The sequence below is a fragment of the Tupaia chinensis genome, unplaced genomic scaffold (assembly GCF_000334495.1).
Source record: "Tupaia chinensis unplaced genomic scaffold, TupChi_1.0 Scaffold000093_1, whole genome shotgun sequence".
NCBI lineage: Eukaryota > Metazoa > Chordata > Mammalia > Scandentia > Tupaiidae > Tupaia > Tupaia belangeri.
This window is the reverse complement of record NW_006159555.1, coordinates 11652431-11671540: the sequence shown is the minus strand read 5'-3', so window position 1 is coordinate 11671540 and position 19110 is coordinate 11652431. Positions and strand designations below refer to the sequence as shown.

The 19110-nt window shown below is 46.8% G+C and overlaps 2 protein-coding genes across 6 annotated transcripts in view; one reads left to right on the top strand and one right to left on the bottom strand.

Moving 5' to 3' along the window:
- UNC13B (unc-13 homolog B) overlaps positions 1–14482 on the bottom strand; it is a 237681-nt gene extending 223199 nt beyond the window's left edge. For all 4 annotated transcript variants that reach the window (XM_027769818.1, XM_027769819.1, XM_027769820.1 and 1 more), the window contains exons 1-2: positions 14347–14482; positions 13773–13911 (exon numbers count right to left, since the gene is read on the bottom strand). In XM_027769818.1, coding sequence (XP_027625619.1) covers positions 13773–13797 — 25 coding nt within the window. In that variant the 5' untranslated portion in view covers positions 13798–13911; positions 14347–14482. The remainder of the gene's footprint in view (positions 1–13772; positions 13912–14346) is intronic.
- ATOSB (atos homolog B) overlaps positions 14364–19110 on the top strand; it is an 11794-nt gene continuing 7047 nt past the window's right edge. Inside the window, exon 1 of one of the 2 annotated variants that reach the window (XM_027769828.1) lies at positions 14364–14484. The gene's annotated coding sequence lies outside the window, so the exon portion shown is untranslated. Of the gene's footprint in view, positions 14485–14548; positions 14921–19110 lie in introns of those variants that run through there. The other variant, XM_027769827.1, reaches the window with a different exon arrangement.

Below are 19110 nucleotides of genomic sequence, written 5' to 3'. Positions count from 1 at the left end.
GGTGCCGCGGCGGCTCACGATATCGGCCCCACGGGTCTGGCCGCTCCTCATGGTCCCAGTCGCAAGCAGCGTCCCGCCGCTCCCTCGGACCCGCCCCAATTCTCACCGTCTGAGAGAACTCAGGATACTGGGGAGAACTGGGCGGCGGGCGGGAGACTGGGCGCGGCACCGCGGCGCCATCGCTGGGAAGCAGGAGCGGCGGGGACTCCCTCCCGTCACTCCACTCCGGATCCAAGCGAGCGCCTGGGCGGAGCCAACCGTGGCGCCCCGCCCCACAGCCAATCACCTCACGCCTAGTCCACCGACCCCACCTCCCTTCACGAGCTCGTAGGAGGCGGGACCTTTTCCGCTTTCTTTTTGTGAGAGACCGAAGGCAGCTCCGCCCACTAAATAAAGCTTAAAACCGGGAGGGGCGGGGCTTCCTCTCACCTGTGTGAGTCAGGAATCGAAGCTCTCTGCTCCTCCCACATGAGCGGGGCTTCCACCCGGGAACAGATTTCTTTTGAAGAATTTGCATTGAACTTCCTTAAAGAGTCTGTTCCTTACACCTGATAGAGTACTTGCCTGTAATAATTTAACAAAGTTGTATCACATGGCAAAGTAAGTTGTAATTAGTAACTAGAGCAAAACAAAACAAAACAAAACAAAACTGAGGGTATAAAGTATAATGTCTGGGGGCCGGCAGATGGCGTGGTGGTTAAGGACGCTGGACTCCCACGTGGCGTACTGCCTGGTGACTTCTTTTCTCACTTTCTCTGTCACTCTCTCTCTGGTCAAATTAAAATAACCATCTTTCTACGAAATGTTTAGAAAAAACTAACACAAACTTGATAAGAAAGGTATAATGTCTAATAACCTCAGTTTTTAGCTTGACCTTTTCCCCAATGCCTGGAATAATGCCTAGTAAATAAATCAGTCCATAAATATTTACAGAGTGAGTGATGGAGAGGGGTATTTTAAGCAGAGAACTTCTATATGATGCACATATGTATGAAACGGGAAAAGGTCAGAGCAGAAAGCAAGATCTATAATATGCTGAACCCATCCATCCATTGCTGCTACCACCACCACCCTAAGTTAACGTTAGTGGATTTGGAGAAGAGCTCAGGTTATGTTGCTGTTTTAAGTTTCCCCAGATGATTTTCATGTGCTGCCAGATTGAGCACGACTACACAATGGGCTAAGATCTCATTAGGCCAACTCAGATTTTCCTGTTTGTAAACTCTTAGCCCCATATTCTGCCAGCCAGAGAGAGCGAAGGTCTAACCAAACAAAAGCAAACCTAGCTACTGTACGATTCCTCTCATTGGAATAAGTGCTACAGGTGGACAGCATTCCAAATGTTAGAGCTGGGAACTTAGAGAAAGAATAAGACTTGATCTTTCTAGTATTTATTCAAATTTGCAACAATATCCTGAGAAAGATTTTGAACAGGGCAACTCAGGTAGCCTAGTCAACAGATAACTGACCCCAAAGACAATAAACATTCCCTAGACTGCAGGAGGTTAGAATATCAAGCTATTCACCCCAGCTGTTCTAAACCAGGAACGCAAGACAACTAAAAGGACTTGTTGAACTTTTGGATTGTGGACTGAGTTTAGAGACAGGAAAAAGCAACTCATGAAACCAAGAATTTTCCTGAGTGTGCAGAGGTCATCCACTGAGGGATGAGAAGTCATTCTGTAGTTAGAAACCATACAGAGTAGTGGTAAGCAACCTAATAAAATTGTGAAGAGCATGAACTTTGGAGAATCGGATTCACCTGATGTCATGTAACAAATCACTCCAAAACTTACTGACCTTAAACGACACTATCTCACAGTTTCTGGGGGTCAGGAATCTGGGCATAGCTTAACAGTGTTCTCTGGTTTAAAGTTTCTCACAAGCTACGAGTGCCAGCCAGACTGGAGAAGAAACCACTTCCGGGGCGGGGGGGACTCCCTCCCGTCACTCCACTCCGGATCCAAGCGAGCGCCTGGGCGGAGCCAACCGTGGCGCCCCGCCCCACAGCCAATCACCTCACGCCTAGTCCACCGACCCCACCTCCCTTCACGAGCTCGTAGGAGGCGGGACCTTTTCCGCTTTCTTTTTGTGAGAGACCGAAGGCAGCTCCGCCCACTAAATAAAGCTTAAAACCGGGAGGGGCGGGGCTTCCTCTCACCTGTGTGAGTCAGGAATCGAAGCTCTCTGCTCCTCCCACATGAGCGGGGCTTCCACCCGGGAACAGATTTCTTTTGAAGAATTTGCATTGAACTTCCTTAAAGAGTCTGTTCCTTACACCTGATAGAGTACTTGCCTGTAATAATTTAACAAAGTTGTATCACATGGCAAAGTAAGTTGTAATTAGTAACTAGAGCAAAACAAAACAAAACAAAACAAAACTGAGGGTATAAAGTATAATGTCTGGGGGCCGGCAGATGGCGTGGTGGTTAAGGACGCTGGACTCCCACGTGGCGTACTGCCTGGTGACTTCTTTTCTCACTTTCTCTGTCACTCTCTCTCTGGTCAAATTAAAATAAAGTTAAATAAAAATAATCCTTTTAAGAAAGGTATAATGTCTAATAACCTCAGTTTTTAGCTTGACCTTTTCCCCAATGCCTGGAATAATGCCTAGTAAATAAATCAGTCCATAAATATTTACAGAGTGAGTGATGGAGAGGGGTATTTTAAGCAGAGAACTTCTATATGATGCACATATGTATGAAACGGGAAAAGGTCAGAGCAGAAAGCAAGATCTATAATATGCTGAACCCATCCATCCATTGCTGCTACCACCACCACCCTAAGTTAACGTTAGTGGATTTGGAGAAGAGCTCAGGTTATGTTGCTGTTTTAAGTTTCCCCAGATGATTTTCATGTGCTGCCAGATTGAGCACGACTACACAATGGGCTAAGATCTCATTAGGCCAACTCAGATTTTCCTGTTTGTAAACTCTTAGCCCCATATTCTGCCAGCCAGAGAGAGCGAAGGTCTAACCAAACAAAAGCAAACCTAGCTACTGTACGATTCCTCTCATTGGAATAAGTGCTACAGGTGGACAGCATTCCAAATGTTAGAGCTGGGAACTTAGAGAAAGAATAAGACTTGATCTTTCTAGTATTTATTCAAATTTGCAACAATATCCTGAGAAAGATTTTGAACAGGGCAACTCAGGTAGCCTAGTCAACAGATAACTGACCCCAAAGACAATAAACATTCCCTAGACTGCAGGAGGTTAGAATATCAAGCTATTCACCCCAGCTGTTCTAAACCAGGAACGCAAGACAACTAAAAGGACTTGTTGAACTTTTGGATTGTGGACTGAGTTTAGAGACAGGAAAAAGCAACTCATGAAACCAAGAATTTTCCTGAGTGTGCAGAGGTCATCCACTGAGGGATGAGAAGTCATTCTGTAGTTAGAAACCATACAGAGTAGTGGTAAGCAACCTAATAAAATTGTGAAGAGCATGAACTTTGGAGAATCGGATTCACCTGATGTCATGTAACAAATCACTCCAAAACTTACTGACCTTAAACGACACTATCTCACAGTTTCTGGGGGTCAGGAATCTGGGCATAGCTTAACAGTGTTCTCTGGTTTAAAGTTTCTCACAAGCTACGAGTGCCAGCCAGACTGGAGAAGAAACCACTTCCAGGCTCATTTATGTGATTGTTGGCAGGACTTGATTCTTCCTGGGCTGTTGGACTGAGAGCCTCAGTTCTTTATTAGCTATTGGCTGGCCTCAGTTCCTTGTCATGTGGCCTTCTCCAGCATGGCAGCTTGCTTCATCAAAGCATGCAAGCTGAGAAGGCAATAGAGTCTGCTAACAAGATAGAAGTCACAATCTTTTCTAATTTAATCACAGAAATGACATCCTCTCATTTTTATTGTGTCTCTTTATCAGACGCAAGTCACACTTAGGGAAGGGGATTACACAAGGGTTTGAATATTACCAAGAGGCAGGATCACTGGGAGATTATCTTAGAAGTCTGTATTTGAGTGGCTGGCAGGTGGTGTGGTGGTTAAGGGCGTTGGACTCCCACATGGCCAACCGTGGTTCAAGTCCCAAACCTGCTTTCTCACTCTCTCTTGCTCTCACTCTCACCCTGTCCCTATCTGGTCAAATTAATCTAAAATAAATAACTAAATAAAGTTAAATAAAATAATTCTTTTTAAAAATATGTATTTGAATGCTAGCTCTAGTTCCTATAACCTTAGGTGAGTCTCATTATGTCAATTTCCCAGGAATTAATAATATTATATATTTCATAAGATGGTTTTGAGGTTAAAGAGAAATGCATTTAAATAACCTGATACTGAAGTCCAATTCATGTTTGTTATTACTCAGGTTGTGAACACTAGGGAGAAATGCAAGGAAGTGAAAGTGGGTAAGCAGAGCAAGAGTCACTGTCTAAAGGCTATGACACAGGCTTCAAGACATCCCAGTTTTCCAATGTAAAAGGAAAGTTCAGACTCAGCCTTGGTGGCTCAGGCAGTAGCATTGTTTTGTTTTGTTTTGTTTTGTTGTCTTTAGTTTGCTATGGGGTACGTGCTCTCACCAGAGAAAGAGAGATTGAGGAGGGACCAGCACTTAGCATAATGGCTATGTCGCTGGACTCCCACGTAGTTGACCGCAGTTCAAGTCCCAGACCTGGTGGCTTAAACTCACGCCGGGTGCGTGTACGTGCGTGCCCAAGATCCCGAGAGAAGAATGGAGGAGAAGGGATTGCGGTATGGCCATCCCCCCTGGGGGGTGATTTCTTGCTGTCTCTCTGTCTCCCTCTGTCTGTCTGGTGAGCGCACGTGCCCTATAGCAAAAACCTCTCCAAAAAAAGAAAAAAAAGAGAGATTGAGAAGTCACCCCCGAGGGAGATGACCATGCCACAGTACCTTCTCGCACACTCTCCTCTTGAGATGTTGGGCACGCATGCATACATTCCCAGTGTGATTTTCAGGCTGCTGGGTCCAGGACTCAAACTGCCCAGCTGGACATGTGGAATATGGCCAATGCAACCTCCACACCACATGCTGGTCCCCAGGCAGTCATATCTTAATCTGCAGTGCTGGAAGCCACATGGCCAACCCCAGGTTCAGATCCCAGGTCAACCTGAAATACTCCAGGCATAGTTGTCCAAGATTCTGACTAGCCGGGTCAGCAGGTGGCATAGTGTTTAAGGCGCTAGATTCCCACATGGTGGAACACAGTTTGAGCCCTGGACCTGACAGCTTGAAAATTACACTGGGCACATGTGCATGCATGCCCAAAATCCCAAGAAGAGAATGGAGGAGAAAGGATTGCAGTATGGTGATCCCCCCAGCAGTGACTTCTCACTTTCTCTCTCTGTCTTTCTCTGACTAGTTGGCAAGCTGGGTGAAGGGGATCATAGCATGAGGAGATCCTGTCAAGTGTTCTCTCTCAAGAAGTAAAATAAAGGGAACCAGCAGTTAGCATAATGGCTATGTCGCTGGATTCCCACGTAGTCGACCACAGTTCACATCCCGGACCCAGTGGCTTAGAACTCACGCCAGGCGCGTGTGCGTGCGTGCTCAAGATCCCGAGAGGAGAATGGAGGAGAAGGGATTGCGGTGTGACCATCCCCCCCTGGGGGGGTGATTTCTCACTTTTTGTCTCTATGTCTCTCTCTGTCTGTCTGGCAAGTGCACGCGCCCTATAGCGAAAACCTCTCAAAAAAAAAAAAGAAGAAATAAACTTTAAAAAGAAAAAACAAAAAGAGCAGTCAGCAGTGGTTAAAGCACTGGACTCCTATATGGCTAACCACAGTTTGAGTCTGGAACCTGGTAGCTTGCTTTCTCACTTTCTCTCTCTCTCTCTCTCTCTCTCTCTCTCTGTCTCTCTCTGGTGAGTGTGCATGCATGCCCTGTAGCAAATTTTAAAATAACAATAATGATCAACAAAATTAAATAAATTATTTATTTTTAAAGAAAGAAGAAGAAAAAAGGAGGGTACCAGTTGGTGGCATGGCTGGATCCCACAGAGCTGACTATGCCGTTTGAATCCCAAATTGTGTGCCCAAAATCTCAAGAGAAAGGACTGTAGTAAAGCTAAACCTTCTGGGGGTGATTTCTCACAGGGGAGATAGGGAGTAAAGAAGGAAGGAAGGGAGGGAGGGAGAGAGTTCAGATGAAGGCGGCAATAAGATCCTCTGCTCTCCCGATTCTTGATCAGGACCAGTTAAACCCATCAGCAAAGTTAACTGTATCTTCAGGAGCAATTCAGTGATTGAAAGCCAGAGCCTCCATGACCAACTGTCTTCATTATACTTAAGACTGCTTCAGAATTTGAAAGAACACACTCAGATTTAACTAGCATGTTGCTGAGAGCCAGTACTCTGTCTGAGACCTAGAAATGAAAAGAGAGATCACAGAAAGTAGATAATGTAAGGGGATCCAAAAGTTTCAAAAGGGTAAAGCCAGGGTTGACCCTATTGCTGTATTTGGGAGTTTCCAGTCAGGAGCAGGGTAGTGGGGGTAAGAACCCAATTGTAAGGAAATAAACAACCTCTGCCAATGTCATGACTTTCTTTAAGTCATGTTCCAGGGCCATAAAAAGTTTATCCTTCCTGACCTGGCCCCACCTAGTGGTTAAATGGAGCCAGATCCCACATAACTGACTGCTGTTCAAATCCAGCCTGGAGAACATGCTGAGCCCATGTGTGTGGCTGTCCAAAATCCCAACAGGATGGAGAAATGAAGGAGAGGGGATTATAATGTGACCACACCCACTGGAAGGTGCTTCCTTTCTGTGTGTGTGTGTGTGTGTGTGTGTGTGTGTGTGTGTGTGTCTGGGGAGTGCATTCTCCCTCTGGCAAAAATTTAAAAATATATATTCATATATTAAAAAGTAACTTGTCTGAGACCAACAGGCGGCATAGTGGTTAAGGGACTGCACTCCTAAGTTGTCAACCACAGTTCGATTCCCAGACCTACTGGCTTGAAACTCATGCCAGGCACATGTGTGTGCATGCCCAAAATCCCAAGAAAAGACTGGAAGAGAGAGGATTGCAGTGTGGCAATCACCCCCTAGGGAATCATGACCATGGAGCATAGCCATGTAGCGTACTGCACAGTTCAACTCTCAGACCTGTCAGCCAGGTGCATGTGTGTGTACCCAAAATCCCAACAGGATAGAAAAATGTAAGAGAAAGAATTGTGTCCTGACCACAACTGGAGAAGGTGCTTTTCCTCCCTCTCTGTTTCTCTGTAATGAGCATTATCTTTTTAAAAAGAAAAAGAAGAAAAGAAAAACTGGAGACTGTGGCCATCTACCCCATGGGGTGATTTCTCACTTTCTTACTTTCTGTCTCTCCAGCAAGCACACACGCTCTATAATAAAAATCTTGCTCGGGACCAACAGTTAGCATAATGGCTATGTCACTGGATTCCCATGTAGTCGATCGTGGTTTGAGTCCTGGACCCAGTGTCTTAAATTCACACCAGGCACATGTGCGTGCGTGCCCAAGATCCCAAGAGGAGAATGGAGAAGGGATTGCAGTGTGGTCATCTACCCTGGGGAGTGATTTCTCGCTTTCTGTCTGTCTCTCTCCATCTTTCTAGCGAGCGTATGCACCCTGTAGCAAAAACCTCTCCAAAAAAAAGAAAAAAAAATCTTGCTAAAAAACAAAATGACCTGGGAGAGATGGCCACACCGCAATACCTTCCCCTCCATTCCCCTCCTGGGATTTTGGGCATGCACACACACACGCCCGGCATGAGTTTCAAGCCACTGGGTTCAGAATTCAAACCATGGTCGGCCATGTGGAAATCCAGTACCTTAACTACCACGCCACCATCTGGCCCCTTATTTATCTACTTTTTAATTGCCAGAGGGTCCATATACTCACCAGAGATAAAGAGAAACATCACAATCCTTTCTTCTCTATTCTTTCTTCTCATCAGGATTTTGAGTGGGCCTGAACAGGCCCAGCAAGTTTTCCAAGGCGTAGGATTCAAAGTGCAGTCAACAATGTGAGATGTGGCTCCCAATTAATCACAGTGCTACAAGGCCAACCTTGTATAGATACATTTCTACCCCTACTTTACCCCTAAATGTCAATAAAGCCAGCTCTAAACATAAATGCCTTCCTTAAGAGGTTTTTTTCTTGGGGCCAGCAGATGACATAGAGATTCCATCACTGGAATCCCACATGACTAACCATGGACCATGGTTTGAGTCCCAAACCCAGTGGCTTCAAAATCATGCTGGGTGCATGTGCGTGTGTGCCCAACATCCCAGAAGGAAAATGGAGGAAAAGGAATTGCGGTATGGTCTTCTTCCCTGGAGGATAGCTTAAACTCAATGCCAGGCATGTGTGCATGAATGCCCACAATCCTGAGAAGACAATGAAGAAGGGATTGTGATGTGGCCATCTTCCCTGAGGGATGATTTCTCACTTTCTGTATCTCTATCTCTCTCTGGCTCTCTGGCAAGTGCATGTGCCCTATAGCAAAATATTGCTCTTAAAAAAGTATGTATTTATTTGTTATTATTATTTTTAAAATTTGACCAGCGAGAGAGAGAGAGAAAGGGAAAGTGAGAAAGCAAGCTATCAGATCCGGGGCTTGAACCATGATCAGCCATATGGAAGTCCAGTGTTCCAACCACCACACCACCTGCCAGCCCCTCAATATCCATCTTTATGAACCTAGAGACAGTTAATTCCAACTGGAAACAAGAGAACAGGTACTGATTCCAAGAGCCAAAACACAAAGATCCTGCTGCTAGGGTTGAGGTGAGTTGGAATAGGGGTGGCCACCTCTAAGGGAAGAGTAACTCAATGGTCAAGGCATCATAAAGAACTTTCTGGCATGGACCAAGGCCTGCCCAACCCCAAACACAAATACACACAAGATCTAGGACCCCTTATTTCTTTCTTTTCTTTCTTTCTTTCTTTTTTTTTTTTTTTTTTGGAGAGGTTTTTGCTCTAGGGCACATATGCGCTCACCAGAAAGAGAGATGGAGAGGCAGAAAGTGAGAGATAACCCCGCTAGGGGGGATGGCCACGCCGCAATTCCTTCTTCTCCATTTTCCTCTCAGGATCTTGGGCACACACATGCACTCACCCAGCATGAGTTTAAGCCACAGGGTCTGGGACTCGAACTATGGTCGACTACATAGCCATTATGCCAACTGCTGGTACCTCTTTTTTTTTTTTTTTAAGAATTATTTATTTATTTAATTCTATTTGTTATTATTATTATTATTTTAATTTGACCAGAGAAAGAAAGGGAAAGTAAGAAAGCAAGTTGCCAGGTTCAGGACTCGAACCATGATCAATCACATGGAATTCCAGTGCCCCAAGCACCAAACCACCTGTCGGTCCTAGGTCCCTTCTTTCTTAACCTACTCTTCCTCAAGATTATTTTTATTCTCAAATAAGTCAAGATAGAGGGCCAACCAGTGGCACGGGGGTTAGTGTGGCTGGATCCCACATGGCCAACTGCGTGGTTCAAGTTCCAGACTCAGTGGCTTGGAAAACACACTGGGTGCATTCTCTCTTTCTCTCTGTCTCTCTTCAGTGAGAGCACACACCCTATAGCAAAAATTAAAAATAATAAAATCCAAGATAGGTAGGAAGTAAAGCCCTGTTTCTATGTTCAGCCTCTGTCCTTCTTCCACAAACTCTAAACTTTGTTCTCAGATAGTTGCTATCTCTACAGATCAGCAGAGTTCCAACTCTCTCTTTAGTTCCCAGTTCTTTCCAGCTTCAGATCCTTATGTCTAGTAGCCTACTAGATTTCCCTAACTGAATATCATTCTGGTACCTCAAGCTTAGCATATAAGAAGTTAAAACCATAGAAATTCCTTAAAACATATATTCTGGAGCTGGCAGATGGCATGGTGGTTTGAGTCCTGGATCTGACAGCTTGCTTTCTCACTTTCCCTTTCTCTCTCTCTCTCTGTCTCTCTGGCCAAATTTTAAAAATAAATGATAAATATTTTAAACAAATATATGTATACTGCTTGTCAAACCAAAAATTCTACCTGGAAGGACAAAATTTCTCTCAATATTTTATTTAAAAGATCAATCTGGGGCCAGCTCCATGGCCTGGTGGTTAAGGCAGCCGGATCCCACATGGCTGACAACACAGTTCAAGTCCTAGATTCAGTAGCTTTAGAAACACACCAGATGTTGGGACCAGCAGATGGTATAATAGCTATGTCACTGGACTCCCGTGTAATTAACCGTGGTTGACTTTGAGTCCCGGACCCAGTGGTTTAAACTCACGCCAGGCGTGTGTGTGTGCATGTGTGCATGCCCAAGATCCTGAGAGGAAAATGGAGGAGAAGGGATTGCAGTGTGGCCATCCCCCCTGGGGGGTGATTTCTCACTTGCTATCTCTCTGTCTCTCTCTGTCTTTCTGGCAAGCGCACGCGCCCTATAGCAAAAACCTCTCCAAAAAAAAAGAAAACAAACATAGCAGGTGCATGTGTGTGCCTGCCCAAAATCCCTAAAGAAAGGGAAGATGGAAGAGAGGGATTGTAGGGTGACCATTTTATATATACACACACACATACACACACACCACACACAATTGGTTCTGTTTACCTGAGGAGACTTAATATAATATCTAATTTCCTCAAATGTTCTTTAAACAATGCTTTGCCATCCTCCTTATTCCTTCATTAATTAATTAAATAAATCTTGGACACATACTCATTCTGTATTCTTGTAAGGATCTTGTTTTTAGCTTTTAAAAATGTTATTAACTTTTTTTAAAATAATTATTTATTTAATTTTATTTATTCATTCATTTATTTTTAATTTGACCAGAGAAAGACAGACATACAGAGAGAAGGAAAGTGAGAAAGCAAGCCACCAGGTCCAGGACTTGAACCGTGGTCAGCCATGTGGGAATGTCCAGTGCCTTAGCCACCATGCCACCTACTGGCCCCGAAAAATGTTATTAACTTTTGAATATTGTACTGTGACATTGTTTACACTAATGATGCTGAATTGGCTAGTCATAAGGGAAAAAAGATCTTGACCATTACTTCATACCATATACAAAATCTATTAAAATTACTTACGAAAGGAAAAATTATAAAGCTCTAGACCATAAAAGAAGAGAACTGGGCCAGCAGGTAGCGTGGTGGTTAAGTCACGGGATTACACATGGCCAGTTCTGCAGTTTGAATCCCAGATCCAGCACTTGAAAACCATACCGAGTGATGTGCATGCATGCCCAAATCCTGAGAGGAGAATGAAAAAGAAGGGATTTAAACAAGGCCATCCCTGCCTGGGAAGTGACTCATCTCTCTCTCTATCTCTCTCTATCTCTCTCTCTCTCTCTCTCTTGCCAACAAAAGCATGTGCCCTATAGCAAAAATCTAAAAAATAACAAAAACAGGACCAGCAGATGGTGTAATAGTCACATCATTGGACTCCCATATAGTTGAGTACAGTTCGAGTCCAGACCCAGTGGCTTCAAATCCATGCTGGGTGCATGTGTGTGCATGCCCAAAATCCCGAGAAGAGTATAGAGGAGAAAGGATTGAGGCGTGGCCATTCCCCTTGGGGGGTGTTTTCTTGCTTTCTGTATCTCTGTCTCACTCTCTCTGGTGAGTGCACATGCCCTATAACAAAAATCTCTCAAATACCTAAATAAATAAAGCTCTAGATCATAACATAAGAGAACTGGGTCAAGAGGTAGCATGGTGGTTAAGTCACTGGGTTCCACATGACCAGCTCTGTGGTTTGAGTCCCAGACCTAGCAGCTTGAAAACCATATTGGATGATGTGTGTGCATACCCAAAATCCTGAGAGGAAAATAGAAGAGAAGAGATTGCAGCAAAGCCATTCCATCCTGGGAGGTGACTCCTCACTTTCTCTCCAGCAACAGTACATGCTCTATAGCAAAAATCTGAAAAATAATAAAAATGGGACCAGCAGATCATGTGATTATTATGTTGCTAGACTCCCATGTAGTCAAACGTGGTTTGAGTCCCTGACCCAGCAACTTGAAACTCATGCCAGGTGTGTGTGTGTGAGTGCCCAAAATCCCAAAAGAATGGAGGAGAAGGGAAGGTGGTGTGGCCGTTTTCCCTGGAGGGTGATTTCTCACTTTCTGTCTCTCTGGTGAGCACCCTATAGAAAAAATATCTCTGAAAAGAAAGAAAGAAAATATGCCAGGTGGGCCAGCAGATGGCACAGTGGTAGAGGGACTGGACTCCCACACGGTCAACCATGGTTTGAGTCCTAGACCTGATGACTTGCTTTCTCACTCCCTCCCATCAAATAATAATAATAATAAAATTAAATAATTTTTTGAAAAAGGAAAAAGGCAGGTGGTGTGGTGGTTAAGGGCGCTGGACTCCCACATGGTCGATTGTGGTTCAAGTCCCGGTCCTGGCGGCTTTCTTTCTCACTTTCCCTCTCTATATCTCACCCTGTCGCTCTCTGGTCCAACTAAAATAAATGAATGAATGAATGAATAAATAAAGTTAAATAATTATTTAAAAAAAAAAAAGGTCAGTAGATGGCATAGCGGTTACATGGCTGAATTCCCACATGGTCGACCATGATTCAAGTCCCAGACCTGGTGGTTTGAAAAAGATGCCAGGTGTGTGTGTGTTTGTGCCCAAGACTCGGGAAGGAGAACGGAGAAGGGATTGCAGCATCCCGGAGGGTGACTTCTCACTTTCCTTCTCACTGTCTCTGTCTCTCTCTGGTAAGAACAAGGGCCTTAAGGCAAAAAAAAAAAAACTCTAAAAGAAAAAAAAGAAAGAAAGAAGAAAAACATGCCAGGCCTGTGTGTGTGCCCAAAATCCCAAGGGAGAACAGAGCAGAAGGAATTGTGGCATGGCCAAATGGGAGGCAGGAAGTGTTCACTTTCTCTCTGTGTCCAGCTAGCTGGACCATCTAGCAAGTTTAAAAAAAAAAAAAAAGTGGGGAGACCAGCAGTTGGTATAGTGGCTATGTCGCTGGACTCCCATGCAGTCGACCGCCGTCCGAGTCCTGTACCTGGTCGCTTAAACTCATGCCAGGTGTGTGTGTGTGCCCAAGATGCCGAGAATGGAGAAGGGATGGCGGTGTGGCCATGCCCCCTGGGGGGTGATTTCTCACTTTTTGTCTGTCTCTCTGTCTTTCTGGGGAGCGCACTCACCTTACAGGAAAAACTTCTCAAAAAAAAAAAAAAAAAAGAAGAAGGTGGGACCAGCAGTTGGCATAATGGCTATGTTGCTGGACTCCTGTCCAGTCCACCAAGGTTCGAGTCCCGTACCTGGTGGCTTAAACTCACGAAGATTGCATGTGTGTGCATGCCCAAGATCTCAAGAAGAGAATGGAGATGGGATTGTGGCGTGGCCATCCCCCCCCAGGGGTTGATCTCTCGCTTTCTGTCTCTCTCTGTCTTTCTGGAGAGCACACCACCATAAAAAAAAAAAAAAAAAAAAGAGTAATGTATACAGCCAGTAAATACTAAAAGTTCTAAGACCAACCCAGATGACTTCAAACCCTGTCTTTTTTCCATACAAAACACTTCCTATTTTACTCTCTGTAGGATTATACAGAGCTATAAATACGGGTATACGTATTACTATTTAAACATTAAGTTTCTTGAGGGCAAAGAAAATGCTTTTTTCGTTCTTGTTTTGTGCCTAGCACACCTTGGCATTGAGTAACCAATGCTAAGATCCTTATCTCACACAGAAAGACAACCACAGAGCCTGAAGAATCTGAGAATCTGAAATTTTAGAGAACTCTGACCAGATCTGACCCACCCCATACGCTCCTCAGAGAGACACCGGCTTGGCGCTCAGTACAGACTCACTTTTGCGAGTGTCCTGTGCTGCCATCTAGTGGTGTCTGGAAAGCGTCGTCCTCCCTTGTTAAGGAGATTGCAGAGAACTCAAAGGATAAGTACATTGCAGAACAGACGTAGCCGTCACATACTGTAGTTCATTGGACACCTGTATGAGGCAAAGGCCTACTTTTATCCAGGGATTTCAGGCCCTCCTAAACGCGAGTTAACCCATAAAATTCACAGACCTCCTCGCTGACCCCCACTACAGGTCTGACTCCTACTACCGATCCCAGAACCCAGACCACCCCGCAAAGCGTAGGTTTCAGAAAACGCTCAACCACACAAACCTGAAACCCCATTCCTGGATTCCCCCACTTTCATAGACCCCCCATGTACTGCTTTGCAGGCTCCGCAGGCCTACCCCATTAGAGCAAATGCACGCGCTAACCCAGACGTCCCTACAAAGAGGTTCAAGTTCCACAGGCAGCTCACACCAGTGGGAAAGCCTCAGGCCTGCGGGCTGGCTCCGGATCCCCACCCCCGCCCTGATCCGGTCAGCTTAGGTTCGCAGCCTCAGGGCTTAGGCCCCGCCCCTCTAGACCTGTCATCACAGAAGCCGCACGTGGCCGGGGTGGGACCTCAGGCGACCTGCAGCCATCACTTTGGCTCCTTCGTCATCCATTGGGGCCGCTGCCGCCAATCAGAGCCAGCGGATCCGGGCTGGAGCTCGAGCACCCGGGTGAGAGGAGCGGGAGAAAGGGTGGGGGTGAGGAGAGACTCTGAAATGGGAAGGGGGCTTGTGGTGGAAGGGGTCACACCCGGGTTCTGCCAGGCTGGAACCCAAGGAGGCGGGCCCAGGCGACAGGCAGAGTAACCAAAAGGGAACGGGGATCTGGGCGGGTCCTGGAAAAGCTGAGGATCCTGGGGAAATGCAAATATGAGAAGGGGCGGGGCCATAGAGGGGCGGGGTCTGATCTATAGGGGAGGAGTTTGAGGAATTAAAGAAACGAGGAAAAGGACGAGCGGTGGGGGGAGGTGGGACCAGGGAGAGAGAGAGCCTGGGAGCTGCGGGGGCGGAGCTCGGACCGAAGGGGCGAGGTTTGCAGGCCGAGGCTGCTGTGTAACTGCCCCAGTCCACTGCCTTCTCAAGTGCAACGGGACCCACGGAACTACAGGTGTGGGGCAGGGGGAGCGTGGAAGAAGGGACAAGGACTGGGTGCGCTTGAACAGACATGAGGCGGTAGGGGACACTGTTATGGATGGAAAGAACCTGGAGACTGCTCCGGGCAGTTGGGGGACCCGATGAGGGCTCAGTGTGTGTGGGTGCATTCTCTAGAGGCCCTAGTGGGGGAAGGGCAGAGGTGCTTTCTGGGGATGAGAGTAGTGTGAGGGCACAGGTCACTGATGTTGAGAGTCCCAAGCGATTTGTGAGCGGGAGGGGATTTGGAGGTGTCCTGGGGGAAGGAAGACTATGGTGGAGAAGGGCTGGTGGGCTAGTGTGAGGGGAGTCAGAGGGGCTGTGTGAAGGAAGAGAGGATGAGGCTGTGTGAGGCAAAGGTTGTAGGCTCCAGCTGAGAGGAGAGAAAAATAACAGTCTAGCATTGTAGGATTGCAGGAGGACATTAGTGTTCTGTGTTCTAAGAGTAAGGGTGATGGAATTAGTGGAGAGAAGCCAGTCTGTAGTGCTCCTGGCTGCTCAGCTCCTAACTCCACCTTCTGGCTTGAACATTCAAAAAAGGAACCAGGCCCTGCTTGTCATCAGGGCTTGTGTGACTGTCTCCTCAGTCTACTTTGAATCTGTCTGGGGTTTCCTCACTTACCTGGTGTCCCCAGAGACCCTTCCCCCATAGGTTCCTGTCTGTCCCCTCTACTAGTTCCTGTTCCTCCCAGAAGCCTGCCTTGGTCTCTGTCTCCCCCTCCCCCCTTAGCCCTGCCCTTATACTCTGGGTGTGCTCATTTCCCACTTCCTTCCTCGCCCTGAGGCCTGGCCTGGTCCTAGCCTGTCTAGGAGCTATGCCCTGCCCGGGACTTTGTACTCAATGACCAGAGACCTGGTAACCAGCAGCAAGGCTCAGACCTCTACCACTAATGCAGCCTCTCCCAACAGACCCCAAAGTGACTAGTAGCTACTTATTACCACTTGCTATCATCGTCCCTCCCTTGGGTGGGGAATCCTTGGGCCCTCAAAAATTCTGGGCTTCTATGAAAGGGGGACATGGTAAGGAGTAGTGGGGGGTCTTTGATCAATGTTTTGAGAGGTGGGCCACTATTGAAAGCTGAACCCAGGAAGGGATGTGAGATTCCAGCCTCAACTAATGGAGGAAGATGGAGTGGCTCCCCACACTCCTGCCTTGGAAGCTGTCAGAACTGAGACTGGGACTTAGTCCTCTTGGGGGCTCCTTTGGTTCCTTGATGTATTTGCCAAAGTTCATTTTACCCCTGGAATGACTGGGAAAGGATGAGAAAGGCCTGGCTTCCACACAGTAGCTGAATGAGTGTGACAGTGTTGCTGAAAAGGGCCCCAAGCCAGCCTCCACACACAACCACCCAGTGGCTGAGAGACTGGCTGAGGAAGGGGGTGGGTGCTGAGCCCAGACAAAGCAGTGGGGTAGGGTGGGGTAAAGGAGGGCAGGCTGAAGCCTTTTGAGGAGGAGCTGATTGCTATGGCAACACTGCTTCCCAGACAGTCTCTCAGAGAGGGCGGGCCTAGACTCTACTCCCTCCAGCTTCTGCAGGACTGGGTTGTTTTGTGTGAGTGGGTTACGCATGAAAAGAAAGGGCATTAGTTTGCTGTGCTGAGGTTGGAGTCTGTAGCCTTTCTGCTTTGGTGCAAGCACCATGGCATTCAGATGCTTGGGCCAATCCTCTGAAATGGATATGTATGCACAGCAGCCATTAGAATCATAGCAGTATAAGGCCAGAGTTGTGGAGGTCTTCATGGTCATTGTTTATTCCTATGTTACAGATTTGGAAATTTGTAGACAAAGAGACACAATTCCCAGGTCTTAGTAGAAGAGCAAGGGTTAGGATCCAGGTCTTTCAATGGCTCTTCACTCAGCCCAGAACCTGATGTTTTCTTCAACCAGTGTTTATTGAGCAACTATCATGTACCAAGTGCTGATGCTGACTCTGGGGATATGAGCATGAACAAGACAGACAAACTTGCTGTCCTCATGGAGCTTCCTTTCTAGTTAGGGGAGAAAGAAATTCTGTATGTGATTTGGGAGGAGGCTCAAACGGTAATAACTATATAAAAAAATTAAGCAGGGTAAATGTTTAGAGCAGCTCAGTGAGGCCTCTTGATTGTACATGCTGCTTTTCCAGAGCACACTAAGGCCTGGAGCATCTTTTTTTCCTTCAGATTTGGTATAGGATGTATGTATTTGTCAGAGAGAGACAGGGGTGAGGGAGAGAGCACTGGGGAGTGAGAAAACATCCCCAGAGTGGATGCTTTGCGGCAATCCCTTCTCTCCTTTCAGGATTTTGGGCACATATACACATACACCCAGTGTGTTTCTCAAGCTGCTAATCCAGGACTTCAGCTGCAAGTGGGCCATATGGGATCTAGCTGCTTTAACCACCACCTTATCAACTGGCCTAGGCCTGGGATATCTTTTATCCTTTCCCCTGAACTATTGTTCCCTAACATCTGTAAGTAACTAAGGCCTGGATCTGTGGTAGTGGCAGTAAAAAAGAAAAGGTGTAGTTGTTTGTTTTGCTTTTTTGGGGGGGAGAGGTTTTTGCTATAGGGTGCGTGCGCTCGCCAGACAGAGAGAGACATAGAGACAGAAAGCGAGAAATCACCCCCCGGGGGATGGTCACGCCACAATCCCTTCTCCTCCATTCTCCTCTCGGGATCTTGGGCACGCACGCACACGCGCCCGGCGTGAGTTTTAAGCCACCGGGTCTGGGATGCGAACCGCGGTCAACTACGTGGGAGTCCAGCAACATAGCCATTACGCTAACTGCTGGGGAACAGGGTTCTTTTTGAAGGGTATTCTCTTGGCTTGAGGTGAAGAGAAAGAAGCCTAAGGGAACTATTACTTGCTTGTCCCTCGTAAGTCTAGAGCACAAAGAGAAAGCAGAGGGAGGCAACCCTTATTTTACTGTCCAGTGACATTTCAATACCCATGGGGGTCCACAAAGTAGGCAAGGCAGAAAGGAGGACTTGGGCCTGTTGTGACCTCTGAAGAGGAATGGACCTTTCCTCTTAGGGCTCTGGTGTTTGTCTCCTGCTTCTCTGGACAACTGGGAGAAAAAGCCTCCTAACTTTCAAACTATCTGACTTGTCAGCAAGTCCAGAGGGCAAGAGAGACAGGGCTTTCTATTTTCGTAGGCTACCTCTAAAGCAGCCCCTCTAAAAATTTTCTTTGATGTCCAATCCTTACAGAGGTTTCCATCCTGCTTATTTCATGAATTAAGACAAGGGTTTGGGATGCTGGTTCTGCTGCCACTTGATTGGGCTGGGCCTGGGCTGGGCCTGGGGCCAATGACTCAGGGGCAGGGTGGGGAGTTTCGAGAGAGCTGTGAGTCATGGGGGTGAGCTCCCTTACAAGAGTTGGGCTCATTTCCCCTACTCTGGGCAGAAAACTTTCTGTCCCACTTCCCCTGAGTGCTCTCTTTGAACAGAGGCCTGTGAGTGTCAGAAGGAATACTGTAGCCTGATCTCAGAATGGGAGTTCAAAGGCAAAAGGAAAATATCCAGGTCCCTGAATTCAAATGTATTCTTATCTCAGGAACCTTCAGGGGCCCTTCTAATGAGGCAAAAGAACATCAGTATGGAGTAAGAGAAAGAAGAGTATCATTTCTCAACATGGAAGGAGACAGGGTCCCACTTCAGGCCTTTTTCTTCTGCTCTGGCATAAAGGAAGCTTCCTGGGCCCGAAGGATCCTCTCACCTTGGCGCTCTGTTTTGAAACATGGAACAGATGAATGAGAGTTGGGATACTTGGGGTCTAGCCTCTGGTATGAGAAAAGCAGTCCGTCTTTGGGTCTTGTGGAACTAAGTACATGAGAGCCTTGAGGCTTTCTATTAACTGACCTCTGAAAAGGAAGGGCGAGGTTGGAGAGGAGGTTGGGAAGAATTGATGACTGGGGCGGGGAGTGTAAGAAGCAGGAGGCTTATGCCTTTGAAAGGGTTAAGTGGCAGGGCAGGGAGTTGCTCTGGAATGGGCAGATGAAGGGTTAAGGAGATGGGCGGGGCAACACTGGGCAGCCCTGCCCCCTTGTGGACCAATAGGCATGCGTCTTTTGGAGGGGGCGTGCCTCATACTTAAGGTCGCGGAGAGGCTGGCCTCCTGTGGGCCAATGAGCATGGTCGCTGCTCCGGGAGGGCGTGGCCTTAGGGGGCGTGGCGGTCGTGGCC